We start from the raw sequence: 27925 nt of genomic DNA, 5'->3' as shown, positions 1-27925 counted from the left end.
TGGCCCAGGTGTGCAAATCCTTCCCAGGTGTGCAGTGGGCGTGGCTCAGGTGTGCAAATCCTTCCCAGGTGTGCAGTGGGCGTGGCCCAGGTGTGCAGTGGGCGTGGCCCAGGTGTGCAAATCCTTCCCAGGTGTGCAGTGGGCGTGGCCCAGGTGTGCAGTGGGCGTGGCCCAGGTGCGCCTGCAGCCCCTCCCCCCCCCCACCCCGAGCAATAAACACACCTGGACACACCTGGCCGAGTCACCTGTGCCTTTATTTGGGGGGTGTGGGGGGGGGGGTGGATGGGAGGTGGGGGAGGGGGAATCGAGTCCAGGTGAGGGGGGAGGGGCCCAGGTGGGCTCCAGGTGTCCATGGGGGGGTCCAAGGGTGGTCCCAGGTGTCCAGGTGGGGTCCCAGGTGGGTCTCAGGTGGGTCTCAGGTATCCAGGTGAGGTCTCAGGTGGGTTCCAGGTGTTCAATGGGGGCCCCAGGTGAGTCCCAGGTGGGTCCCAGGTGGGTCCCAGGTGTCCAGGTGAGGTCCCAGGTGGGTCTCAGGTGTGGAGGGTGGGTCCCAGGTGGGTTCCAGGTGGGTCTCAGGTGGGTCTCAGGTGTGCAGGGTGGGTCCCAGGTGGGTCTCAGGTGGGTCCCAGGTATCCAGGTGAGGTCTCAGGTGGGTTCCAGGTGTTCAGTGGGGGTCCCAGGTGGGTCCCAGGTGTTCAAGGGGGGTCACAGGTGAGGTCCCAGGTCAGTCTCAGGTATCCAGGTGAGGTCCCAGGTGTCCAGGTGGGTTCCAGGTGTTCAAGGGGGTTCCCAGGTGGGTCTCAGGTGGGTCCCAGGTGTGCAGGTGAGGTCTTAGGTGGGTTCCAGGTGTTCAAGGGGGGGTCCCAGGTGAGTCCCAGGTGGGTCTCAGGTGTTCAAGGGGGCTCACAGGTGAGTCCCAGGTTGGTCTCAGGTGTGCAGGGTGGGTCCCAGGTGGGTTCCAGGTATCCAGGTGAGGTCCCAGGTGGGTCCCAGGTGTTCAAGGGGGGTCCCAGGTGGGTTTCAGGTCCCAGGTGGGTCCCAGGTGGGTTCCAGGTCAGTCTCAGGTATCCAGGTGAGGTCCCAGGTGTCCAGGTGGGTTCCAGGTGTTCAAGGGGGGTCCCAGGTGAGGTCCCAGGTGGGTCTCAGGTATCAAAGGAGGGTCCACGGAGGTGGCCCAGGTGTGCCCAGGTGTGCCCAGGTGTGCCCAGGTGTTCAGGGAGGGTCCCAGGTGTGCCCAGGTGAGCCCCAGGTGTCCAAGGAAGGATCCAGGTGAGCTCCAGGTGTCCAGGGAGGGTCCAAGGAGGGTCCCAGGTGTGCCCAGGTGTGCCCAGGTGAGCCCAGGTGTGCCCAGGTGAGCCCAGGTGTGCCCAGGTGTGCCCAGGTGTTCCTCTCAGTAGTAAAGCTCCCGATCCCACCAACCTGGGCGGGGCAGAGAACCCGGACAGGTGAGGGCGGGGCAGCCCCCAGGTGTGCTGGGCGTGTCCCAGGTGCCCCCAGGTGTGCCCAGGTGTGCCCAGGTCCCTTCAGGTGTGCCCAGGTGCCCTCAGCTGCCCCCAGGTGCCCCCAGGTTTGCCCCAGGTGTCCTCAGGTGCCCCCAGGTGCCCCCAGGTGTGCCCAGGTGCCCCCAGGTGCCCTCAGGTGTGCCCGGGTGCCCCCAGGTGTGCCCCCAGGTGCCCTCAGCTGCCCCCAGCTGCCCCCAGCTGCCCCCAGGTGCGCCCAGGTGCCCCCAGGTGTGCCCAGGTGTGCCCAGGTTTGCCCCCAGGTGCCGTCAGGTGCCCTCAGCTGCCCCAGGTGCCCCCAGGTGTGGCCAGGTGTCCCCAGGTGCCCCCAGGTGCCCTCAGCTGCCCCCAGGTGTGTCCCCAGGTGCCCTCAGCTGCCCCCAGCTGCCCCCAGGTGTGCCCAGGTGCGCCCAGGTTTGCCCCCAGGTGCCGTCAGGTGCCCTCAGGTGCTCCCAGGTGTGGCCAGGTGTGGCCAGGTGTGCCCAGGTGTGCCCCCAGCTGCCCCCAGGTGCGCCCAGGTGCCCCCAGGTGTGCCCAGGTGCGCCCAGGTTTGCCCCCAGGTGCCGTCAGGTGCCCTCAGGTGCTCCCAGGTGTGGCCAGGTGTGCCCAGGTGTGCCCTCAGCTGCCCCCAGGTGCCCCCAGGTGTGCCCAGGTGTGCCCCCAGGTGTGCCCAGGTGCTCCCAGGTGTGCCCAGGTGTGCCCAGGTGTGCCCACGTCCCCTCAGGTGTGATATAACTGCCCCCAGGTGTGCCCAGGTGTGCCCAGGTGTGCCCAGGTGTGTCACTCACTGCCCGGGTGCCGCCTCACGCCGAGTTTCCGGATCTCGTCGTAGACGAGGATGAGGAGCCCGTAGGGCATCGGCACCAACCACCACTGGAACCTGGGGGCACACCTGGGCAGGTGAGCGCGCTGTGCCCAGGTGTGCCCAGGTGTGCCCCAACCACCACTGGAACCTGGGGGCACACCTGGGCAGGTGAGCCCGCTGTGCCCAGGTGTGCCCAGGTGTGCCCCAACCACCACTGGAACCTGGGGGCACACCTGGGCAGGTGAGCCCGCTGCGCCCAGGTGTTCGGGCAGTGCCCAGGTGTGCCTGGGGCGGTGCCCAGGTGTGCCCAGGTGTGTTCGGGCAGTGCCCAGGTGTGTGTGGGCGGTGCCCAGGTGTGTTTGGGCAGTACCCAGGTGTGTTTGGGCAGTGCCCAGGTGTGTTCAGGTGGTGCCCAGGTGCATTCGGGCGGTGCCCAGGTGTGCCCAGGTGTGTCTGGGCAGTGCCCAGGTGTGTTTGGGCAGTGCCCAGGTGTGTTCAGGTGGTGCCCAGGTGCATTCGGGCGGTGCCCAGGTGTGCCCAGGTGTGTCTGGGCAGTGCCCAGGTGTTTTCGGGCAGTTCCCAGGTGTGTCTGGGCAGTGCCCAGGTGTGTGGGCGGTGCCCAGGTGTGTTTGGGCAGTGCCCAGGTGTGTCTGGGCAGTGCCCAGGTGTGTTTGGGCAGTGCCCAGGTGCATTCGGGCAGTGCCCAGGTGTGTCTGGGCAGTGCCCAGGTGTGTTTGGGCAGTGCCCAGGTGTGTCTGGGCAGTGCCCAGGTGTGTCTGGGCAGTACCCAGGTGTGTTTGGGCAGTGCCCAGGTGTGTCTGGGCAGTGCCCAGGTGTGTCTGGGTGGTGCCCAGGTGCATTCGGGCACTGCCCAGGTGTGTGTGGGCAGTGCCCAGGTGTTTTCGGGCAGTTCCCAGGTGTGTCTGGGCGGTGCCCAGGTGTGCCCAGGTGTGTGTGGGTGGTGCCCAGGTGTGCCCAGGTGTGTGTGGGTGGTGCCCAGGTGTGCCCAGGTGTGTGTGGGCGGTGCCCAGGTGTGTTTGGGCAGTGCCCAGGTGTGTTCGGGTGGTGCCCAGGTGTGTGTGGGCAGTGCCCAGGTGTTTTCGGGCAGTTCCCAGGTGTGTCTGGGCGGTGCCCAGGTGTGCCCAGGTGTGTCTGGGCGGTGCCCAGGTGTGTGTGGGCGGTGCCCAGGTGTGTTCGGGTGGTGCCCAGGTGTGTCTGGGCAGTGCCCAGGTGTGCCCAGGTGTGTCTGGGCGGTGCCCAGGTGCGCGGGCTCACCTGATGGGCATGAAGTTGAAGATGTTGGGCATCCCCGGGCAGTAGCAGAGGAAGCAGCCGATGCACACCTGGAACACGATGGCCACCAGCAGCGTGCGGTTCCTGCGGGACACACCTGTGTCACCTGTGTTACCTGTGACATCACCTGTGTGACCTGATACCTGTGCTAACACCTGTGCTAACACCTGTGCTAACACCTGTAACACCTGGAACACGATGGCCACCAGCAGCGTGCGGTTCCTGTGGGACACACCTGTGTCACACACCTGTGACATCACCTGTGTCACCTGTAACACCTGTGCTAACACCTGTGACACCTGGAACACGATGGCCACCAGCAGCGTGCGGTTCCTGTGGGACACACCTGTGTTACCTGTGTCATCACCTGTGTGACCTGATACCTGTGCTAACACCTGTGCTAACACCTGTGCTAACACCTGTAACACCTGGAACACGATGGCCACCAGCAGCGTGCGGTTCCTGTGGGACACACCTGTGTTACACACCTGTGTTACCTGTGACATCACCTGTGTGACCTGATACCTGTGCTAACACCTGTGCTAACACCTGTGACACCTGTGCTAACACCTGTAACACCTGTGACACCTGGAACACGATGGCCACCAGCAGCGTGCGGTTCCTGAAAGCACACCTGTGTTACCTGTGTTACCTGTGACATCACCTGTGTCACCTGTGCTAACACCTGTAACACCTGTAACACCTGTGCTAACACCTGTGTCACCTGTGACATCATCTGTTACCTGTATCACCTGTGCTAACACCTGTGCTAACACCTGTGCTAACACCTGAGTCACCTGTGACACCTATGACACCTGTGTAATCTGACACCTGTGTCACCTGTGATACCTGATACCTGTGCTAACACCTGAGTCACCTGTGACATCATCTGTTACCTGTGTCACCTGTGCTAACACCTGTGCTAACACCTGAGTCACCTGTGCCACCTGTGGGAGCTGTTACCTGCGTCACCTGTGTCACCTGTGACAACAGCTGGAACACCTGTCCAGCCTGTGTCACCTGTGCCCCACACCTGTGCCATCTCACACCTGTCCCCAGGTGTGCCCAGGTGTGCCCAGGTGAGCCCAAAATCTCCAATTTTCACCGATTTCCCCCAATTTTTCACCTATTTTCCCCGAATTTCCGCCATTTTCCCCCATTTCCCCTCCCCCAGGTGTGCCCAGGTGCACCCAGGTGTGCCCAGGTGTGCCCAAAATCTCCAGTTTTCACCGATTTTCCCCAATTTTTCACCGATTTTCCCCAATTTTTCACCGATTTTCCCCAAATTTTCACCGATTTCCCCCCAATTTTCACCATTTTCCCCCATGTCCCCTCCCCAGGTGCGCCCAGGTGTGCCCAGGTGTGCCCAGGTGTGCCCAGGTGAGCCCAAAATCTCCAGTTTTCACTGATTTTCCCCAATTTTTCACCGATTTTCCCCAAATTTTCACCGATTTCCCCCCAATTTCCGCCATTTTCCCCCCATGTCCCCTCCCCCAGGTGTGCCCAGGTGTGCCCAGGTGTGCCCAGGTGTACCGGAAGAGCCCCTGCTGCAGCAGGGAGAGCCGGCGCGTCTTGCGGATCAGCACGTCGGCGATCTGGCACACCTCGATGCTGATGAAGAACACGGTGTAGCAGGTGTACTGCTGGTACCTGCGCTGCGCGAACGTCTGCGGGGGCACGGCGCCGCCAGGTGAGCCCAGGTGTGCCCAGGTGTGCCCAGGTGTGCCCAGGTGTGCCCAGGTGAACCCAAACTCGCCCATTTTCATCGAGTTCCCCCCAGTTTTTGCCTTTTTTCCCCATTTCCCTGCCCCCAGGTGTGCCCAGGTGTGCCCTCAGGTGAGCCCAGGTGTGCCCAGGTGAGCCCAGGTGTGCCCAAATTCGCCCATTTTCCCCAATTTCCCTCCAATTTCCCCCCAGTTTCTGCCTTTTTTCCCCATTTCCCTGCTCCCAGGTGTGCACAGATGTCCCCAGGTGTGCCCAGGTGTGCCCAGGTGAGCCCAAATCCTCCCATTTTCACCAATTTTCCCCCAATTTTCACCATTTCCCCACCATTCCCCTTCCCCCAGGTGTGCCCAGGTGAGCCCAGGTGTGCCCAGGTGTGCCCAGGTGTGCTCAGGTGCACCCAGGTGGGCCCAGGTGTGCCCAGGTGAGCCCAAATCCTCCCATTTTCACCAAATTCCCCCCAATTTTCACCAAATTCCCCCCAATTTTCACCATTTCCCCACCATTCCCTTTCCCCCAGGTGCGCCCAGGTGCGCCCAGGTGTGCCCAGGTGCGCCCAGGTGCGCCCAGGTGCGCCCAGGTGTGCCCAGGTGAGCCCAAATCCTCCCATTTTCACCAAATTCCCCCCAATTTTCACCAAATTCCCCCCAATTTTCACCATTTCCCCACCATTCCCTTTCCCCCAGGTGCGCCCAGGTGCGCCCAGGTGTGCCCAGGTGCCGCACCCACTGCTGGCCGTAGCTGTCCTGCAGCTCCTGCTCGTGCGCGTCCTCCCAGCGCGGGCGCAGCCCCAGCAGCAGCAGCGGCCACCAGCCCTCCTGCGCCAGCGCCACCAGGTAATCCGTGAACCCCGCCAGAGACTGCATCACACCTGCGCAGGTGAGACAGACAGGTGAGGGATTGATCACACCTGCGCAGGTGAGACAGACAGGTGAGGGATCGATCACACCTGCGCAGGTGAGACAGGTGAGGGATCGATCACACCTGCGCAGGTGAGACAGACAGGTGAGGGATCGATCACACCTGCGCAGGTGAGACAGACAGGTGAGGGATCGATCACACCTGCGCAGGTGAGAGAGACAGGTGAGGGATCGATCACACCTGCGCAGGTGAGACAGACAGGTGAGGGATCGATCACACCTGCGCAGGTGAGACAGACAGGTGAGGGATCGATCACACCTGCGCAGGTGAGACAGACAGGTGAGGGATCGATCACACCTGCGCAGGTGAGACAGACAGGTGAGGGATCGATCACACCTGCGCAGGTGAGACAGACAGGTGAGGGATCGATCACACCTGTGCAGGTGAGAGAGACAGGTGAGGGATCGATCACACCTGCGCAGGTGAGAGAGACAGGTGAGCACAGGTGAGGGATCACAGGGGAGGGGCAGGTGAGGGATCACACCTGTGCAGGTGAGAGATACAGGTGAGAGATACAGGTGAGGGATCACAGGTGAGGGATCACACCTACGCAGGTGAGAGAGACAGGTGAGGGATCAATCACACCTGCGCAGGTGAGACAGACAGGTGAGGGATCGATCACACCTGCGCAGGTGAGACAGACAGGTGAGGGATCGATCACACCTGCGCAGGTGAGACAGACAGGTGAGGGATCGATCACACCTGAGCAGGTGAGAGAGACAGGTGAGGGATCGATCACACCTGCGCAGGTGAGAGAGACAGGTGAGGGATCGATCACACCTGCGCAGGTGAGACAGACAGGTGAGGGATCGATCACACCTGCGCAGGTGAGAGAGACAGGTGAGGGATCGATCACACTTGCGCAGGTGAGAGAGACAGGTGAGGGATCGATCACACCTGCGCAGGTGAGACAGACAGGTGAGGGATCGATCACACCTGCGCAGGTGAGAGAGACAGGTGAGGGATCGATCACACCTGCGCAGGTGAGAGAGACAGGTGAGCACAGGTGAGGGACAGGTGAGGGATCACAGGTTAGGGATCACACCTGCGCAGATGAGCACAGGTGAGAGAGACAGGTTAGGGATCACACCTGTGCAGGTGAGGGACAGGTGAGAGATCACACCCGCGCAGGTGAGTGCCCAGGTGCGGATCACACCTGCCCAGGTGAGCGCCCAGGTGAGTGCCCAGGTGAGTGCCCAGGTGAGCGCCCAGGTGCGGATCACACCTGCCCAGGTGAGTGCCCAGGCGCGTGCCCAGGTGAGCGCCCAGGTGCCGCTCACACCTGCCCAGGTGAGTGCCCAGGTGAGGAGCACAGGTGCCGCTCACACCTGCCCAGGTGAGTGCCCAGGTGAGCACCCAGGTGAGCGCCCAGGTGAGCGCCCAGGTGAGTGCCCAGGTGCTGCTCACACCTGCCCAGGTGAGTGCCCAGGTGCGCGCCCAGGTGAGCGCCCAGGTGAGTGCCCAGGTGCTGCTCACACCTGCCCAGGTGAGTGCCCAGGTGCGCGCCCAGGTGAGCGCCCAGGTGAGTGCCCAGGTGCCGCTCACACCTGCCCAGGTGAGCGCCCAGGTGTGGATCACACCTGCCCAGGTGAGTGCCCAGGTGCGGATCACACCTGCCCAGGTGTGCCCCCTCACCTATCTGGAAGTAGGAGTAGGCCGCCAGGGGCTCGTTGACCAGGCGGTCGCGCCGGGGGTCGCGCGGCCGCAGGTGCATGATGTCGCTCTCGGCGCGCTCGTAGGCCAGCGACACCGACGGGAACTGCGCAGGTGCGCCCAGGTGAGGGGCGGGGCCGGCCCAGGCGCCCCGGCCGCGCCCCGGCCCCGCCCCGGGCAGGTGAGAAGGATCGGCGGCACCTGGGTGTGGAACACCTGGGACGCCCCGAAACTGGGCTCTGAGGGGCTCAGGTGAGGCCCAGGTGTGCCCAGGTGTGCCCCAGGTGTGGCCAGGTGTGTTCTAACTGCCCCCAGGTGTTCCCAGGTGTGCCCAGGTGTGTTCTAACTGCCCCCAGGTGTTCCCAGGTGCCCCAGGTGTGCCCCAGGTGCCCCAGGTGTGCCCAGGTGTGTTCCCAGGTGCCCTTAGGTGCCCAGGTGTGCCCAGGTGCACTCTAACTGCCCCCAGGTGTGTCCCAGGTGTGCCCAGGTGCCCCGGGGTGCCCCGGGTGCCCCAGGTGTGTTCCCAGGTGTGTTCCCAGGTACCCCAGGTGTGTTCCCAGGTGTGTTCCCAGGTGTGCCCAGGTCTGTTATAACAATTCCCAGATGCCCCAGCTGCCCCCAGGTGTGCCCAGGTGTGTTCTCAGGTGCCCCAGGTGTGCCCAGGTGCCCCATGTGCCCCCAGGTGCCCAGGTGTGCCCAGGTGTGTTCCCAGGTGTGCCCAGGTGTTCCCAGGTGCCCCAGCTGCCCCCAGGTGCCCCCAGGTGTGTTCCCAGGTGTGCCCAGGTGTGTGCCCAGGTGCCCCCAGGTGCCCCCAGGTGTGTGCCCAGGTGCCCCCAGGTGCCCCCAGGTGTGTGCCCAGCTGCCCCCAGGTGTGTTCCCAGGTGTGCCCAGGTGTGCCCTGGTGCCCCAGCTGCCCCCAGCTGCCCCCAGGTGTGCCCAGGTGTGTTCCCAGCTGCCCCCAGGTGTGTTCCCAGGTGTGCCCAGGTGTGTTCCCAGGTGCCCCAGGTGTGCCCAGGTGTGTGCCCAGGTGTGCCCAGGTGTGCCCAGGTGTGCCCAGGTGTGTTCCCAGGTGCCCCAGGTGTGCCCAGGTGTGTTCCCAGGTGTGTGCCCAGGTGTGCCCAGGTGTGCCCAGGTGTGTTCCCAGGTGCCCCCAGGTGTGCCCAGGTGTGTGCCCAGGTGTTCCCAGGTGTGCCCAGGTGTGCCCAGGTGTGTGCCCAGGTGCCCCCAGCTGCCCCCAGGTGTGCCCAGGTGTGCCAGGTGCGCTCACGATGTCGGTGCAGAGCTCGATGAAGAGGATGGTGATGCAGCCCAGGGGGAGGGGCACGCTGGCCGTGATGTAGACCAGGTACGGCGCCAGCTCCGGAATGTTCTTGGTCAGCGTGTACGCGATGGACTTCTTCAGGTTGTCGAAGATCAGCCGGCCTGGGCGGGGCGCAGGTGAGCCGGACAGGTGAGAGCCACAGGTGAGAGCCACAGGTGAGCCGGACAGGTGAGAGCCACAGGTGAGAGCCACAGGTGAGCCGGACAGGTGAGAGCCACAGGTGAGAGCCACAGGTGAGAGGGACAGGTGAGAGCCACAGGTGAGAGCCACAGGCGAGGGAATGGGACAGGTGAGAGCCACAGGTGAGAGCCACAGGTGAGAGCCACAGGTGAGCCAGACAGGTGAGAGCCACAGGTGAGAGCCACAGGTGAGAGCCACAGGTGAGCGGGACAGGTGAGAGGGACAGGTGAGAGCCACAGGTGAGAGCCACAGGTGAGCCGGACAGGTGAGAGCCACAGGTGAGAGCCACAGGTGAGAGGGACAGGTGAGAGCCACAGGTGAGAGCCACAGGTGAGAGGGACAGGTGAGAGCCACAGGTGAGAGCCATAGGTGAGAGGGACAGGTGAGAGCCACAGGTGAGAGCCACAGGTGAGAGCCACAGGTGAGTGGGACAGGTGAGAGGGACAGGTGAGAGCCACAGGTGAGCGGGACAGGTGAGCCGGACAGGTGAGAGGGACAGGTGAGCCAGACAGGTGAGAGGGACAGGTGAGAGCCACAGGTGAGCACCACAGGTGAGAGCCACAGGTGAGAGGGACAGGTGAGCTGGACAGGTGAGCCGGACAGGTGAGAGGGACAGGTGAGCCAGACAGGTGAGTGGGGCAGGTGAGCCGGACAGGTGAGCCAGACAGGTGAGTGGGACAGGTGAGTGGGGCAGGTGAGCCAGACAGGTGAGCACCACAGGTGAGAGCCACAGGTGAGTGGGGCAGGTGAGCGGGACAGGTGAGCGCCACAGGTGAGCAGGACAGGTGAGTGGGGCAGGTGAGCCAGACAGGTGAGAGCCACAGGTGAGAGCCACAGGTGAGGGAATGGGACAGGTGAGCGGGACAGGTGAGTGGGGCAGGTGAGGGAATGGCTCAGGTGAGCGGGACAGGTGAGTGGGACAGGTGAGAGCCACAGGTGAGCGGGACAGGTGAGTGGGACAGGTGAGCGGGACAGGTGAGGGAATGGCTCAGGTGAGTGGAACAGGTGAGTGGGGACAGGTGAGGGAATGGGACAGGTGAGTGGGACAGGTGAGCCGGACAGGTGAGAGCCACAGGTGAGCACAGACAGGTGAGCACAGACAGGTGAGGGAATGGCTCAGGTGAGCAGGACAGGTGAGTGGGGCAGGTGTGGGAACGACTCAGGTGTGTGAGAGCCCAGGTGTCCCACCTGTCCCACCTTTCTCCTCACCTGTCTCACCTGTCCATATCTCACCTGCCCCACCTGTGCAGGTGTTCTCAGCACACCTGTCCCACCTGTCCCTATCTCACCTGTCTCACCTGTCCCTATCTCACCTGTCTCACCTGTCTCACCTGTGTCACCTGTGCAGGTGTCTCACCTTGCTCCACGCCGGTGACGATGGAGGCGAAGTTGTCGTCCAGCAGGATCATGTCTCACCTGTCCATGTCTCACCTGTCTCACCTGTCTCACCTGTCCGTGTCTCACCTGTCTCACCTGTATCTCACCTGTCCGTGTCTCACCTGTGCAGGTGTCTCACCTTGCTCCACGCCGGTGACGATGGAGGCGAAGTTGTCGTCCAGCAGGATCATGTCTCACCTGTATCTCACCTGTCCATATCTCACCTGTCCATGTCTCACCTGTCTCACTTGTCTCACCTGTCCCTATCTCACCTGTCTCACCTGTGCAGGTGCTCTCAGCACACCTGTGTCACCTGTGCAGGTGTCTCACCTTGCTCCACGCCGGTGACGATGGAGGCGAAGTTGTCGTCCAGCAGGATCATGTCTCACCTGTATCTCACCTGTCCATATCTCACCTGTCCATGTCTCACCTGTCCATGTCTCACCTGTCTCACCTGTCTCACCTGTGTCACCTGTGCAGGTGTCTCACCTTGCTCCACGCCGGTGACGATGGAGGCGAAGTTGTCGTCCAGCAGGATCATGTCGGCCGCGTTCTTGGCGGCGTCGGAGCCGGCCACGCCCATGGCCACGCCGATGTCGGCTTTCTTCAGCGCAGGTGAGTCGTTGACGCCGTCACCTGTCACCGCCACGATGGCGCCCTGCGGGAGAGCGGGGCGGGAACGGGGGGAAAACGGGGGAAAACGGGGAAAAAACGGGGAAAAATGGGGAAAAAAATGGGGGAAAATGGGGAAAAAATGGGGAAAAAACGGGGGAAAAAAAATGGGGAAAAAACGGGAAAAATGGGGAAAATGGGGAAAAAACGGGGGAAAAAAATGGGGAAAATGGGGAAAAAACGGGAAAAATGGGGGGAAATGAGTGAAAAAATGGGGGAAAAAGGGAAAAATGGGGGAAAAACGGGGAAAACAGGAAAAATGGGGAAAAACAGGGGGAAAAATGGGGAAAATGGGGAAAAAATGGGGAAAATGGGGGAAAAAATGGGGAAAATGGGGGAAAAACGGGGAAAACGGGAAAAATGGGGGAAAATGGGGAAAAATGGGGAAATTGGGAAAAATGGGGAAATTTGGTGAAAAAACAGGGGAAAAAATGGGGAAAATAGGGAAAATGGGGAAAACGGGGAAAATAGGGAAAAAATGGGAAAAATGGGGAAAAAAACAGGGGGAAAAACAGGGGAAAAAGGGGAAAATGGGGAAATTTGATGAAAAAATGGGGGAAATGGGGAAAAAATGGGGAAAATGGGGGAAAACGGGGAAAATGGGGAAAAATGGGGGGAAAATGGGAAAATGGGGAAAGTGGGGAAAAATGGGGAAAAACGGGGAAAAACAGGGAAATGGGGAAAAATGGGGAAACATGGGGAAAAAATGGGGGGAAATGGGAAAAATGGGGAAATTTGGGGAAAAAACAGGGGAAAATTGGGGGAAAATGGGGAAAATGGGGGAAAATGGGGGGAAATGAGTGAAAAAATGGGGGAAAAATGGGAAAGAATGGGGGAAAATGGCCGAGAAATTTGGGGATTTTTTGGGGGATTTTTGGGGGGATTTTTAGGGATTTTTGGGGGATTTTTGGGGGGATTTTTTTTTATTTTTGGGGGGGGGGTTTCGGAGGCTTTTTTCAGGATTTTTAACTTTTCTTGTAATTTTTGGGGATTTCTTGCCTTTTTTTTTTTTTTGAGATTTTTTGAGGATTTTTGGGAGGTTTGGGGGGGATTTTTTGGGAGATTTTTGGGGAATTTTTGGGGGGATTTGGGGAAAATTTTTCTTTTTTTTTTGCAATTTTTGGGGGTATTTTGGGGTGATTTGCTGGGAAATTTTTGGGATATTTTTGGGTGAGTTCTTGGGGCATTTTTGGGGGATTTTTTTGGGCATTTTTGGCCATTTTTTGCCGATTTTTGAGGATTTCTGCGGACATTTGAGGACACTGGGGACATCAGGCACACTGGGTTCACCCCCAGGTGCGCCCAGGTGCGCCCAGGTGTGCCCAGGTGTGCCCACCAGGCGCTGGCAGCTCTCCACGATGACCAATTTCTGCTGCGGCGACGTCCGAGCGAAAACCATCTCGGGGTGGCTCCGGAGCAGCTCCTCGAGAGCGCCCGGGGCCAGCGCGGCCAGCTCGGGGCCGGTGACCACGCGCGCCCGCGCCTGCCTGCGGACAGGTGAGACACACCTGAGACACACCTGAGACACACCTGAGACACACCTGAGTTACCTGAGACACACCTGAGACACACCTGAGTTACCTGTGATACACCTGAGATACACCTGAGTTACCTGTGATACACCTGGGACACACCTGAGTTACCTGGGACACACCTGTGACACACCTGAGACACACCTGAGTTACCTGTGTCACACACCCACATCAGCCCCAGCTCGGGGCCGGTGACCACGCGCGCCCGCGCCTGCCTGCGGACAGGTGAGACACACCTGAGACACACCTGAGACACACCTGAGACACACCTGAGTTACCTGAGACACACCTGAGACACACCTGAGTTACCTGTGATACACCTGAGATACACCTGAGTTACCTGTGATACACCTGGGACACACCTGAGTTACCTGGGACACACCTGTGACACACCTGAGACACACCTGAGTTACCTGTGTCACACACCCACATCAGCCCCAGCTCGGGGCCAGTGACCACGCGCGCCCGCGCCTGCCTGCGAGACAGGTGAGACACACCTGAGACACACCTGAGACACACCTGAGACACACCTGAGTTACCTGAGACACACCTGAGACACACCTGAGTTACCTGTGACACACCTGAGTTACCTGTGACACACCTGAGTTACCTGAGATACACCTGAGACACACCTGAGTTACCTGGGACACACCTGTGACACACCTGAGTTACCTGAGACACACCTGAGACACACCTGAGTTACCTGGGACACACCTGTGACACACCTGAGTTACCTGAGACACACCTGTGACACACCTGAGTTACCTGGGACACACCTGTGACACACCTGAGTTACCTGAGACACACCTGTGACACACCTGAGTTACCTGTGTCACACACTCACATCAGCCCCAGCTCGGGGCCGGTGACCACGCGCGCCCGCGCCTGCCTGGGAACACACCTGAGTTACCTGAGATACACCTGAGTTACCTGTGACACACCTGAGACACACCTGTGACACACCTGAGTTACCTGAGACACACCTGAGACACACCTGAGACACACCTGAGTTACCTGAGACACACCTGAGTTACCTGAGATACACCTGTGACACACCTGAGACACACCTGAGTTACCTGTGATACACCTGAGTTACCTGTGATACACCTGTCCCACACCTGTTCCCCCCCCGTGCCACCTGTCCCCCACCTGTGCCGCGCCCGCGGCCTCACCTGGGCTCCACCTGCTCGAGGGGCAGGTGCAGGCGCGCGGCCACGTCCTCGGGGGTCTCGCTGCCCTCCGAGATGATTCCCACGGCGGCCGCGATGGCCTTGGCCGTCACCGGGTGGTCACCTGTCACCATGATCACCTGCGGGGCACACCTGAGCTGCTGCCACCTGTGCTGGTGCCACCTGAGCCGGTGCCACCTGCGGGGCTCACCTGAGCTGGTGCCACCTGAGCTGGTGCCACCCGCGGGGCTCACCTGAGCTGGTGCCACCTGAGCTGGTGCCACCCGCGGGGCTCACCTGAGCTGGTGCCACCCGCGGGGCTCACCTGAGCTGGTGCCACCTGAGCTGGTGCCACCCGCGGGGCTCACCTGAGCTGGTGCCACCCGCGGGGCTCACCTGAGCTGGTGCCACCTGCGGGGCTCACCTGTGCTGGTGCCACCTGAGCTGGTGCCACCCGCGGGGCTCACCTGAGCTGGTGCCACCTGCGGGGCTCACCTGGCCTGGTGTCCCCTGGTGTCCCCAATCCCGCTAGTGTCCCCATTCCCCCCCAGTCCCCCCGGTGTCCCCACTGTCCCCATTCCCCCCCAGTCCCCCCGGTGTCCCCACTGTCCCCAATCCCCCCGGTGTCCGCAATGTCCCCAATCCCCCCCATGTCCCCAATCCCCCCATGTCCCCAATGCCCTCGATGTCCCCAATCCCCCCGGTGTCCCCAATGTCCCCATTCCCCCCCAGTCCCCCTGATGTCCCCGATGTCCCCAATGTCCCCAATCCCACCAGTGTCCCCATTATCCCCCAATCCCCCCGGTGTCCGTCGTGTCCCCAGTGTCCCCAATCCCCCCAGTGTCCCCAAGTGTCCCTTTTGTCCCCAATGTCCCTGATCCCCTCGATGTCCCCAATGTCCCCAATGTCCCCAATCCTGCCAGTGTCCCCAATCCCCACGGGTGTCCCCGATGTCCCCAATCCCCCCAGTGTCCCCAATCCCCCCAATGTCCCCGATGTCCCCAGTGTCCCCAATCCCCCCGGTGTCCCCAGTCCTCCCAATCCCCCCAATGTCCCCGCTGTCCCCGCTGTCCCCAATCCCCCTGGTGTCCCCCCGCTGTCCCCGGTGTCCCCAATCCCCCCGCTGTCCCCACTGTCCCCGCTGTCCCCAATCCCCTCGGTGTCCCCGGTGTCCCCAATCCCCCCGGTGTCCCCGCTGTCCCCGCTGTCCCCAATCCCCTCGGTGTCCCCGCTGTCCCCAATCCCCCCGGTGTCCCCGGTGTCCCCAATGTCCCCAATCCCCTCGGTGTCCCCGGTGTCCCCAATGTCCCCAATCCCCCCGGTGTCCCCGGTGTCCCCAATGTCCCCAATCCCCCCGCTGTCCCCGGTGTCCCCGCTGTCCCCAATCCCCCCGGTGTCCCCGGTGTCCCCAATGTCCCCAATCCCCTCGGTGTCCCCGGTGTCCCCGGTGTCCCTACCCGGATCCCGGCCGTCCGGCACTTGCGCACGGCCTGGGGCACGGTGGCCCGGGGGGGGTCGATGAGGGACACGAGCCCCGCGAAGCAGAGCCCGGTGGCCACCTCGGCCAGCGCCTCGGGCGGCGTGCCCGGGGCCACCGTGCCAGCGGGCAGCCAGCGGGCACAGAACCCTGGGACAGAGGGGACATTGGGGACATTGGGGACATTGGGGACATTGGGCACCGTGCCAGGGGCAGCCAGTGGGCACAGAACCCTGGGGACATTGGGGACATTGGGGACATCGGGCACCGTGCCAGCGGGCAGCCAGCGGGCACAGAACCCTGGGGACATTGGGGACATTGGGGACATTGGGGACATTGGGGACATCGGGCACCGTGCCAGCGGGCAGCCAGCGGGCACAGAACCCTGGGGACAGCAATGGGGACATTGGGGACATTGGGGACATTGGGGACATCGGGCACCGTGCCAGCGGGCAGCCAGCGGGCACAGAACCCTGGGGACATTGGGGACATTGGGAGCATCATTGGGGACACTGGGGACATTGGGGACATCAGGGGGATTGGGGACACTGGGGACATTGGGGACATCAGGGGGATTGGGGACACTGGGGACATTGGGGACAGCCAGGGGACATTGGGGACATTGGGCACCGTGCCAGCGGGCAGCCAGCGGGCACAGAACCCTGGGGACAGCAATGGGGACATTGGGGACATTGGGGACATTGGGGACATCGGGCACCGTGCCAGCGGGCAGCCAGCGGGCACAGAACCCTGGGGACATTGGGGACATTGGGAGCATCATTGGGGACACTGGGGACATTGGGGACATCAGGGGGATTGGGGACACTGGGGACATTGGGGACAGCCAGGGGACATTGGGGACATTGGGCACCGTGCCAGCGGGCGGCCAGCGGGCACAGAACCCTGGGGACATTGGGGACATTGGGGACATTGGGGACATTGGGGGGATTGGGGACATTTGGGGACATTGGGGGACATTTGGGGACATTGGGGACATTTGGGGACATTTGGGGACATTGGGGGACATTGGGGGGATTGGGGACATTTGGGGACATTGGGGGACATTTGGGGACATTTGGGGACATTGGGGGACATTGGGGGGATTGGGGACATTGGGGGACATTGGGGGACATTTGGGGGCATTGGGGACATCTGGGACATCAATGGGGGTCACTGGGGGGACATTGGGGACATTCGGGGCCATTGGGGACATTGGGGACATTGGGGACATTGGGGACATTTGGGGACATTTGGGGACATTTGGGGACATTGGGGAATTGGGGACATTCGGGGACATTGGGGACATTGGGGGGATTGGGGACATCAATGGGGTCACTGGGGGGCCATTTGGGGACATTTGGGGACATTCGGGGCCATTCGGGGCCACTGGGGGGGACTCAGGGGCGACACGGAGGGGGCGGGGGGAGGGGCCGCGCGCCCTTTCCCCTCCCCCCGCCCCTCCAAGCCCCTCCCCCCCCCCCCCAGCCCCGCCCCCACTCACCGAGCACCCTCTCGCCCCGCCCCCCCAGCTCCAGACACGCCCCCTCCACGCTCCGCCTCCACTCGGGGTCCAGCGGAAGCTCCTCCCCCCCGCGCAGGTGACCCCGGCACCGCTCCAGGACCCGCTCGGGGGCGCCCTTGAGCACCAGGAGCTGCTGCGAGCCCGCCTCGTGCACCGACACCTGCGCAGGTGAGACACAGGTGAGAGACAGGTGAGACACACCTGAGATACACCTGAGATACACCTGAGATAGAACCCAGCCCGCCTCGTGCACCGACACCTGCGCAGGTGAGACACAGGTGAGACAGGTGAGACACACCTGGGATACACCTGAGATATACCTGTCTCACCTGTCCCTATCTCACCTCTCACCTGTCTGTGTCTCACCTGTCTCTCACCTGTCTCTCACCTGTCTCCCCTGTCTCTCACCTGTCCGTCTCTCACCTGTCCGTGTCTCACCTGTCTCACCTGTCCGTGTCTCACCTGTCTCACCTGTCTCTCACCTGTCTCACCTGTCTCACCTGTCTCACCTGTCCATGTCTCACCTGTCTCACCTGTCTCACCTGTCCGTGTCTCACCTGTCCATCTCTCACCTGTCCATGTCTCACCTGTCCATGTCTCACCTGTCCGTGTCTCACCTGTCCGTGTCTCACCTGTCTCTCACCTGTCTCACCTGTCCATGTCTCACCTGTCTCACCTCTCTCACCAGTCTCACCTGTCCATGTCTCACCTGTCTCACCTGTCTCACCTGTCCGTGTCTCACCTGTCTCACCTGTCCATCTCTCACCTGTCCATGTCTCACCTGTCCATGTCTCACCTGTCTCACCTGTCCATGTCTCACCTGTCTCTCACCTGTCTCACCTGTCCGTGTCTCACCTGTCTCTCACCTGTCTCACCTGTCCATGTCTCACCTGTCTCACCTCTCTCACCAGTCTCACCTGTCCATGTCTCACCTGTCTCACCTGTCTCACCTGTCCGTGTCTCACCTGTCCATCTCTCACCTGTCTCTCACCTGTCTCACCTGTCCGTGTCTCACCTGTCCGTGTCTCACCTGTCCGCGTCTCACCTGGAATTTGTTGCTGGAGTTGAACGGCAGCTCCGCCACCTTCGGGAAGCGCCCCCTGGCGGCCGCCACCGGCCCTGACGTCACTTCCGCGAACTTGAGCAGCGCCGACTCGGAGGCGTCGCCGATGACGTCACGCTGGGGGACAGGGGGCGGGGCCGCGGTGAGGACACGCCCACCCCGGTCCCTCCCAGTAACCCCAAACCCCAAACCAGTACAGACCAGTACAGACCAGTACAGACCAGTACAGACCAGTACAAACCAGTAACCCCAAACCCCAAACCAGTACAGACCAGTATAAACCAGTACAGACCAGTACAGACCAGTACAGACCAGTACAAACCAGTAACCCCAAACCCCAAATCCCAAACCAGTATAAACCAGAATAAACCAGTAACACCAAACCCCAAGCCAGTACAGACCAGTACAGACCAGTACAGACCAGTACAAACCAGTACAAACCAGTAACCCCAAACCAGTACAAACCAGTACAAACCAGTAACCCCAAACCAGTACAAACCAGTACAAACCAGTAACCCCAAACCAGTATAAACCAGTAACCCCAAACCCCAAACCAGTACAAACCAGTACAGACCAGTACAAACCAGTATAAATCAGTATAAACCAGTAACCTCAAACCCCAAACCAGTCCAAACCAGTATATCCCAGTATAACCCAGTACATCCCAGTATAACCCAGTCTATCCCAGCATATCCCAGCTAACCCAGTATAAACCAGTATAAACCAGTATAACCCAGTGTAAACCAGTCTACCCCAGTCTACCCCAGTCTATCCCAGTATAAACCAGTATAAACCAGTCTATCCCAGTGTAACCCAGTTCCCTCCCAGTCCATCCCAGTTCCCTCCCAGTCCCTCCCAGTCCATCCCAGTTCCTCCCAGTCCATCCCAGTCCGTCCCAGTCCGTCCCAGTCCCACCTGTGCCACGGGCACGCCCTCCTGGCCGGGTTTGAACTGGGCGCGGTTGCAGAGCGTGATCACCTGGCTGAGCAGCGCCCACGACTCCGAGCGCTGCTCGAAGGCCTCACCTGGGCACAGGTGGCACAGGTGAGGCCCAGGTGAGACCCAGGTGTGTGCCCAGGTGTGCCCAGGTGTGCCCAGGTATCCCCAGGTGTGCCCAGGTGTGCCCAGGTGAGACCCAGGTGTGTGCCCAGGTGTGCCCAGGTGTGCTCAGGTGTGCCCAGGTGTGCCCAGGTGTGCCCAGGTCCCCCCAGGTGTCCCCAGATGTGTCCCCACCCCTCCACAGGTGCCCCCAGGTGTGCCCAGGTGCCCCCAGGTGTCTCCAGCTGTGCCCAGCTATGCCCAGGTGCCCCCAGGTGCCCCCAGCTGTGCCCAGGTGTGTGCCCAGGTGCCCCCAGGTGCCCCCAGGTGTGTTCTAACTGTGCCCAGGTGCCCCCAGGTGCACCCAGGTGTGTTCTAACTGTGCCCAGGTGTTCCCAGGTGCCCCCAGGTGCCCCCAGGTGTTCCCAGGTGTGTTCTAACTGTGCCCAGGTGTGCCCAGGTGCCCCCAGGTGTGCCCAGGTGCGCCCAGGTGTGTCCTAACTGTGCCCAGGTGTTCCCAGGTGTTCCCAGGTGCCCCCAGGTGTGTTCTAACTGTGCCCAGGTGTGCCCAGATGCCCCCAGCTGTGCCCAGGTGCCCCCAGGTGCCCCCAGGTGTGTTCTAACTGTGCCCAGGTGTGTCCAGGTGCCCCCAGGTGTGCCCAGGTGTGTTCTAACTGTGCCCAGGTGTGCCCCCAGGTGTGCCCTCCTCACCCGACTGGTCCTCGGTGGTGTCGGCGTCGTGCACCTGCCCGTCGAACCACAGGTGCGCCACGGCCATGCGGTTCTGCGTGAGCGTCCCGGTCTTGTCGGAGCAGATCACCGAGGTGGAGCCGAGCGTCTCCACGGCCTCCAGGTTCTTCACCACGCAGTTCCGGCGCGCCAGGCGCTTGGCCGTCAGCGACAGGCACACCTGGCCAGGTGAGGGCACGCCCGGCCAGGTGAGGGCACGCCCGGCCAGGTGAGGGGGCTTCGTCTGTCCCACCTGAACGCCTCAGGTTGTGGTGGGACCCCATAGAGACGTCGAGGTTTTCACCTTGAGCCCCGTAAATGCTGATGGCCTCACCTGTGCCCACCTGTCCTCACCTGTGCCCACCTGTCCCACCTGTCCTCACCTGTGCCCACCTGTCCTCACATGCCAGGTATCCCTCACCTGTCCTCACCTGAACGCCTCAGGTTGTGGTGGGACCCCATAGAGACGTCGAGGTTTTCACCTTGAGCCCCGTAAATGCTGATGGCCTCACCTGTGCCCACCTGTCCTCACCTGTCCTCACTTGTGCCCACCTGTCCTCACCTGCCAGGTGTCCTTCACCTGTCCTCACCTGTCCTCACTTGTCAGGTGTCCCTCACCTGTCCTCACCTGAACACCTCAGGTTGTGGTGGGAGCCCATAGAGACGTCGAGGTTTTCACCTTGAGCTCCGTAAATGCTGATGGCCTCACCTGTGCCCAGGTGTCTTCACCTGTCCTCACCTGCCAGGTGTCCCTCACCTGTCCTCAGGTGTCTCCACCTATCCCCACCTGTCCCCCTGACCTCCCACATTGTGGTGGAACTCATGAGGACCTCAAAACCTTTGGTAGAACCCGTAACGACCTCAAATGTTCCTCAACACCTCCACATACTCCAAGCCCACCAGGTGTTCCCAGGTGTTCCCAGGTGTCCCCACCTGTCCCCAGGTGTCTCCACCTGTCCCCAGGTGTCTCCACCTGTCCCCACCTGTCCCCCTGACCTCCCACATTGTGGTGGAACTCATGAGGACCTCAAAACCTTTGGTAGAACCCATAGAGACCTCAACTGTTCCTCAACACCTCCGGACACTCCCACCCCCCCAGGTGCGCCCAGGTGTTCCCAGGTGTCTCCACCTGTCCCTACCTACCCCCACCTGTCCCCCTGACCTCCCACACTGTGGTGGAACCCATGAGGACCTCAAGATCTCCAGAACCTTTGGTAGAACCCATAAAGACCTGAAATGCTCCTCAACACCTCCAGACACTCCAACCCTCCCACCTGTCCCCAGGTGTGCCCAGGTGTCCCCACCTGTCCTCAGGTGTCTCCACCTGTCCCTACCTACCCCCACCTGTCCCCCAGACCTCCCACATTGTGGTGGAACCCATAACGACCTCAAAACCTCTGGTAGAACCCATAAAGACCTCAACACCTCCAGAGAGTCCCACCCCCCCAGGTGTTCCCAGGTGTGCCCAGGTGCGCCGCGGCGCCGCCTGCCCGTACCGTGACGGTGGCCAGCAGCCCCTCGGGCACGTAGGCCACCACGATGGCCATGAAGAAGACCATGGCGCGCAGGAAGGGGTAGCCGATGAGCATGGCCACCACGAAGAAGGTGGCGCCGAAGAAGACGGCCAGGCCGGCGATGATGTCCACGAAGTGCTCGATCTCCACGGCGATCGGCGTCTTCTCGTTCTCCACACCTGAGGCCAGGCTGGCGATGCGCCCGATCACCGTGCGGTCACCTGTGCTGATCACCAGCCCCGTGGCCGTGCCTGCGGCGACAGGTGTGCACAGGTGGGACACAGGTGGGACACAGGTGGGACACGGGTGTATCCAGGTGGGACACAGGTGAGACACAGGTGTATCCAGGTGGGACACAGGTGAGACACAGGTGTGTCGAAGTGGGACCCAGGTGTGCCCAGGTGTGCCCAGGTGAGACCCAGGTGGGACACAGGTGTGCCCAGGTGGGACACAGGTGGGACCCAGGTGTGCACAGGTGAGCCCAGGTGTGCCCAGGTGAGACAAAGGTGGGACACAGGTGGGACACAGGTGTGCACAGGTGGGACACAGGTGGGACACAGGTGTGCACAGGTGGGACACAGGTGAGACACAGGTGGGACACAGGTGTGCACAGGTGTATCCAGGTGGGACACAGGTGTGTCAAAGTGGGACCCAGGTGTGCCCAGGTGGGACACAGGTGAAACCCAGGTGTGCCCAGGTGAGACCCAGGTGTGCCCAGGTGTGCCCAGGTGGGACCCAGGTGTGCCCAGGTGGGACCCAGGTGGGACCCAGATGTGCCCAGGTGGGACACAGGTGGGACACGGGTGTACCCAGGTGTGTGCCCAGGTGCCCCCCAGGTGCGCCCAAGTATACCCAGGTGTAGCCAGGTATATGCCAGCTGTGCCCAGGTAAGCCCAGGTGTGCCCAGGTAAGCCCAGGTGTGTGCCCAGGTGCCCCAGGTGTGCCCAGGTGTGCCCCAGGTGTGCCCAGGTGTGCCCCAGGTGCCCCAGGTGCCCCAGGTGCGCTCACCTTCCAGGCACATGGTGGAGAAGAAGGCGATGTTGCGCGTCTCCAGGTGCGACTCGTGGGTGCACTCAGGTGAGCGCGTCTGCGGCTCCGACTCGCCGGTCAGCGAGGAGTTGTCCACCTGGGCACGGCCCCGCCCGCACCTGAGCCTCCAGGTGCGCCCAGGTGTGCCCAGGTGCACCCAGGTGTGCCCAGGTGCCCCCAGCTGTGCCCAGGTGCATCCCCAGGTGTGTGCCCAGGTGTGCCCAGGTACCCCCAGGTGCTCCCATCTCTCCCCCAGGTGCCCCCAGGTGCCCCCATCTCTCCCCAGGCGTGTCCAGGTGCATCCCCAGGTGCGCCCAGGTGTGTCCAGGTGCCCCCATCTCCCCTCAGGTGTGCCCAGGTGTGTCCAGGTGCATCCCCAGGTGCACCCAGGTGCTCCCATCTCCACCCAGGTGTGCCCAGGTGTGCCCATCTCCCCCCAGGTGCCCCCAGGTGCACCCAGGTGCCCCCATCTCCCCCCAGGTGTGCCCAGGTGCATCCCCAGGTGCATCCCCAGGTGTGCCCAGGTGTGCCCAGCTGTGCCCAGCTGTGCCCAAATGTGCCCAGGTGTGCCCAGGTGCATCCCCAGGTGCATCCCCAGGTGTGCCCAGGTGTGCCCAGGTGCGCCCAGCTGTGCCCAGGTGTGCCCAGGTGTGCCCAGGCGTGCCCAGGCGTGCCCAGGTGCATCCCCAGGTGTGCCCAGGTGCATCCCCAGGTGCGCCCAGGTGCGCTCACCTTGCAGCCCTGCGCTGCCAGCACGCGGATGTCGGCCGGGACTCGGTCGCCGCCTTTGATCTCCACCAGGTCCCCGACCACGAGCTCGGCCGCGTTCACCTGCAGCGTCTGCCCCGCCCGCACCACCGTGGCTTGCTGCATGCAAATGAGGCACCCGGGTATGCAAATGAGGCACACGGGTACGCAAATGGGGCACACAGGTATGGAAATGAGGCACACAGGTACGGAAATGAGGAGCCAGGTATGCAAATGAGGCACACAGGTGAGATATTGAGGACTCAGGTATGCAAATGGCGCACCCAGGTATGCAAATGAGGCACACGGGTAGGCAAATTAGGAGCCAGGTATGCAAATGAGGAGCCAGGTATGCAAATGAAGCACACAGGTATGCAAATGAGGCACCCACGTATGCAAATGAGAACCCAGGTATGGAAATGAGGCCCCCCAGGTGAGAGATTGAGGACCCAGGAATGCAAATGAGGCCCCCCAGGTGTGCGGGGGGCACCCCAGGTGTGGATGCAGCCCCAGGTGTGTGCCCAGGTTCATGCCCAGGTGTGCCCAGGTGTGTGCCCAGGTGTGCCCAGGTGTGCCCAGGTTCATGCCCAGGTGTGCCCAGGTGTGCCCAGGTGTGCCCAGGTTCATGCCCAGGTGTGCCCAGGTGTGCCCAGGTGTGTGCCCAGGTGTGCCCAGGTTCATGCCCAGGTGTGCCCAGGTGTGCCCAGGTGTGCCCAGGTTCATGCCCAGGTGTGCCCAGGTGTGCCCAGGTGTGCCCAGGTGTGTGCCCGGTGTGCCCAGGTTCATGCCCAGGTGTGCCAGGTGTGCCCAGGTGTGCCCAGGTTCATGCCCAGGTGTGCCCAGGTGCGTGCCCAGGTGTGTGCCCAGGTGTGTGCCCAGGTTCGTGCCCAGGTGTGCCCAGGTGCGCTCACCTGCGGGACCAGGTTGCGGAAGCTGGCGATGATGTTGGTGCTCTTGAACTCCTGGTAGTAGCCGAAGCAGCCGGTGACCACCACGACGGCCATGAGGGCCACGGCCAGGTACAGCTGCGCACAGGTGAGGCCAGGTGAGCGCCCGGGCGTGCCCAGGCGTGCCCAGGTGTGCTACACCCGCCCTGGGTGTGCCCAGGTGTGCTAGAACTGCCCCAGATGTGCTATAACTGCCCCGGGTGTGTCCAGGTGTGCCCAGGTGTGCTATACCTGCCCCCAGGTGTGCCCAGGTATATCCCAGGTGTATCCCAGGTGTGCCCAGGTGTGCCCAGGTGTATCTCAGATGTATCCCTATATATCCCCAGGTGTATCTCAGGTGTGCCCAGGTGTATCCCAGGTGTATCTCAGGTGTGCCCAGGTGTGCCCAGCTGTACGCAGGTGTATCCCAGGTGTATGCCAGGTGTGCCCAGGTGTGTGCCCAGGTGTATCCCTATGTACCCCCAGCTGTACCCAGCTGTATCTCAGGTGTGCCCAGGTGCCCCCTGGTATGCCCAGGTGTGTCCCTATGTACCCCCAGCTGTACCCAGGTGTGCCCAGGTGTATCCCAGGTGCCCCCAGCTGTACCCAGGTGTGCTATAACTGCCCCCAGATGTGCCCAGGTGTGCCCAGGTGTGCACTCACGTCGTCGGAGCTGCCGCGCTGGCCCTGCCCGCGCTGCACGCCGTAGGCGATCAGGCAGATCACGGCCAGGTGTGCCCAGGTGTGTGCCCAGGTGTGTGCCCAGGTGTATCCCTATGTACCCCCAGCTGTACCCAGCAGTACCCAGGTGTACCCAGGTGTATCCCAGGTGTGCCCAGGTGTGCCCAGGTGTGTGCCCAGGTGTATCCCTATGTACCCCCAGCTGTACCCAGGTGCACCCAGGTGCACCCAGGTGTGCCCAGGTGTGTCCAGGTGTGCTATAACTGCCCCCAGGTGCCCCCAGGTGTGCCCAGGTGTGTCCCTATGTACCCCCAGCTGTACCCAGCTGTACCCAGGTGTGCTATAACTGCCCCCAGGTGCCCCCAGGTGTGCCCAGGTGTGCTATAACTGCCCCCAGGTGTGCCCAGGTGTGCCCAGGTGTGCACTCACGTCGTCGGAGCCGCCGCGCTGGCCCTGCCCACGCTGCACGCCGTAGGCGATCAGGCAGATCACGGCCAGGTGTGCCCAGGTGTGTCCCTATGTACACCCAGCTGTATCCAGGTGTGCCCAGGTGCCCCCAGGTGTACCCCAGCTGTACCCAGGTGTACCCCAGGTGTGCCCAGGTGTGCCCAGGTGTGTCCCTATGTATCCCCAGGTGCCCCAGGTGTGTGCCCGGGTGTGCCCAGGTGTGCCCAGGTGTGCTATAACTGCCCCAGATGTGCCCAGGTGTGCCCAGGTGTGCCCAGGTGTGTCCCTATGTATCCCCAGGTGCCCCAGGTGTACCCCAGGTGTGCCCAGGTGTGCCCAGGTGTGCACTCACGTCGTCGGAGCCGCCGCGCTGGCCCTGCCCGCGCTGCACGCCGTAGGCGATCAGGCAGATGCCCGCGGCCACCCACATGAGGCACTGCAGGCCCCCGGCCAGCTGCCGCCCGAAGCGCACGAGCCCCGGCGTGCCCCGCGGCGGCCGCAGCGCGTTGGGCCCGTCCCGCAGGAGCCGCTCGGCCGCCGCCGCCTCCGACAGGCCCTGCGGACAGAGCGGTCACTCAGTGGTCACTCAGTGGTCACTCAGTGGTCAGTGAATGGTCAATGCTCAGTCAGTGGTCAGTCAGTGGTCATTGGGGTCAGTGAGGGCGTTGGGCCCGTCCCGCAGGAGCCGCTCGGCCGCCGCCGCCTCCGACAGACCCTGCGGACAGAGCGGTCACTCAGTGGTCACTCAGTGGTCAGTGAATGGTCAATGCTCAGTCAGTGGTCAGTCAGTGGTCAGTCAGTGGTCAGTCAGTGGTCAGTGAGGGCGTTGGGCCCGTCCCGCAGGAGCCGCTCGGCCGCCGCCGCCTCCGACAGGCCCTGCGGACAGAGCGGTCACTCAGTGGTCACTCAGTGGTCAGTCAGTGGTCAGTGGTCAGTGAATGGTCACTCAGTGGTCAGTGGGGTCAGTGAGGGCGTTGGGCCCGTCCCGCAGGAGCCGCTCGGCCGCCGCCGCCTCCGACAGACCCTGCGGACAGAGCGGTCACTCAGTGGTCACTCAGTGGTCAGTCAGGGGTCAGTGAATGGTTAGTGAGTGGTCAGTGGTCAGTCAGTGGTCATTGGGGTCAGTGAGGGCGTTGGGCCCGTCCCGCAGGAGCCGCTCGGCCGCCGCCGCCTCCGACAGGCCCTGCGGACAGAGCGGTCACTCAGTGGTCACTCAGTGGTCAGTCAGTGGTCAGTGGTCAGTGAATGGTCACTCAGTGGTCAGTGGGGTCAGTGAGGGCGTTGGGCCCGTCCCGCAGGAGCCGCTCGGCCGCCGCCGCCTCCGACAGACCCTGCGGACAGAGCGGTCACTCAGTGGTCACTCAGTGGTCACTCAGTGGTCAGTGAATGGTCAATGCTCAGTCAGTGGTCAGTCAGTGGTCATTGGGGTCAGTGAGGGCGTTGGGCCCGTCCCGCAGGAGCCGCTCGGCCGCCGCCGCCTCCGACAGGCCCTGCGGACAGAGCGGTCACTCAGTGGTCACTCAGTGGTCACTCAGTGGTCAGTGGTCAGTGAATGGTCACTCAGTGGTCAGTGGGGTCAGTGAGGGCGTTGGGCCCGTCCCGCAGGAGCCGCTCGGCCGCCGCCGCCTCCGACAGGCCCTGCGGACAGAGCGGTCACTCAGTGGTCACTCAGTGGTCAGTCAGGGGTCAGTGAATGGTTAGTGAGTGGTCAGTGGTCAGTCAGTGGTCAGTCAGTGGTCATTGGGGTCAGTGAGGGCGTTGGGCCCGTCCCGCAGGAGCCGCTCGGCCGCCGCCGCCTCCGACAGGCCCTGCGGGACAGAGCGGTCACTCAGTGGTCACTCAGTGGTCAGTCAGGGGTCAGTGAATGGTTAGTGAGTGGTCAGTGGTCAGTCAGTGGTCATTTGGGTCAGTGAGGGCGTTGGGCCCGTCCCGCAGGAGCCGCTCGGCCGCCGCCGCCTCCGACAGGCCCTGCGGACAGAGCGGTCACTCAGTGGTCACTCAGTGGTCACTCAGTGGTCAGTGGTCAGTGAATGGTCACTCAGTGGTCAGTGGGGTCAGTGAGGGCGTTGGGCCCGTCCCGCAGGAGCCGCTCGGCCGCCGCCGCCTCCGACAGGCCCTGCGGACAGAGAGCGGTCACTCAGTGGTCACTCAGGGGTCATTCAGTGGTCAGTGGTCAGTGAATGGTCAGTCAGTGGTCAGTCAGTGGTCATTGGGGTCAGTGAGGGCGTTGGGCCCGTCCCGCAGGAGCCGCTCGGCCGCCGCTGCTTTGGACAGACCCTGCGGACACACAGGAATGGTCACTCAGTGGTCACTCAGTGGTCAGTGGTCAGTCAGTGGTCACTCGGGTCACTCAGTGGTCACTCATTGGTCACTCATTGGTCACTCAGTGGTCACTCAGTGGTCACTCAGAGGTCACTCATTGGTCACTCAGTGGTCACTCAGAGGTCACTCATTGGTCACTCAGTGGTCACTCAGGGGTCAGTGGTCACTCAGTGGTCACTCAGGGTCACTCAGTGGTCACTCAGTGGTCACTCAGGGGTCACTCAGTGGTCACTCATTGGTCAGTGGTCACTCAGTGGTCAGTGGTCACTCAGTGGTCACTCAGGGG

General features: G+C 62.4%; 1 protein-coding gene across 1 annotated transcript; it reads right to left on the bottom strand.

The window, feature by feature from the left end:
* Positions 1 to 241: 241 nt before the first annotated feature.
* On the bottom strand, positions 242 to 27594 carry ATP4A (ATPase H+/K+ transporting subunit alpha; the record flags this gene model as incomplete). Its single annotated transcript, XM_053933321.1, has 31 exons — positions 242 to 1419; positions 2288 to 2379; positions 3580 to 3681; positions 5131 to 5264; positions 6045 to 6190; positions 7876 to 7999; positions 9161 to 9315; positions 11261 to 11429; positions 12780 to 12930; positions 14148 to 14284; positions 15602 to 15771; positions 17123 to 17303; positions 18189 to 18323; positions 19122 to 19231; positions 19956 to 20154; positions 21470 to 21738; positions 22496 to 22613; positions 23249 to 23383; positions 24175 to 24288; positions 25670 to 25873; positions 25982 to 26032; positions 26143 to 26193; positions 26291 to 26341; positions 26450 to 26500; positions 26598 to 26648; positions 26757 to 26807; positions 26905 to 26955; positions 27075 to 27125; positions 27235 to 27285; positions 27383 to 27433; positions 27544 to 27594. Coding segments are annotated over 31 exons (3435 nt in total), but the record flags the coding sequence as incomplete, so codon positions are not given.
* Between the last annotated feature and the right edge of the window lie 331 nt (positions 27595 to 27925).

This window comes from Vidua chalybeata (genome assembly GCF_026979565.1).
Source record: "Vidua chalybeata isolate OUT-0048 chromosome 39 unlocalized genomic scaffold, bVidCha1 merged haplotype SUPER_39_unloc_2, whole genome shotgun sequence".
Taxonomy (NCBI): Eukaryota; Metazoa; Chordata; class Aves; order Passeriformes; family Viduidae; genus Vidua; species Vidua chalybeata.
Note: the sequence above shows the minus strand (reverse complement) of the source record. Positions and strands in the feature narration are given on the sequence as shown.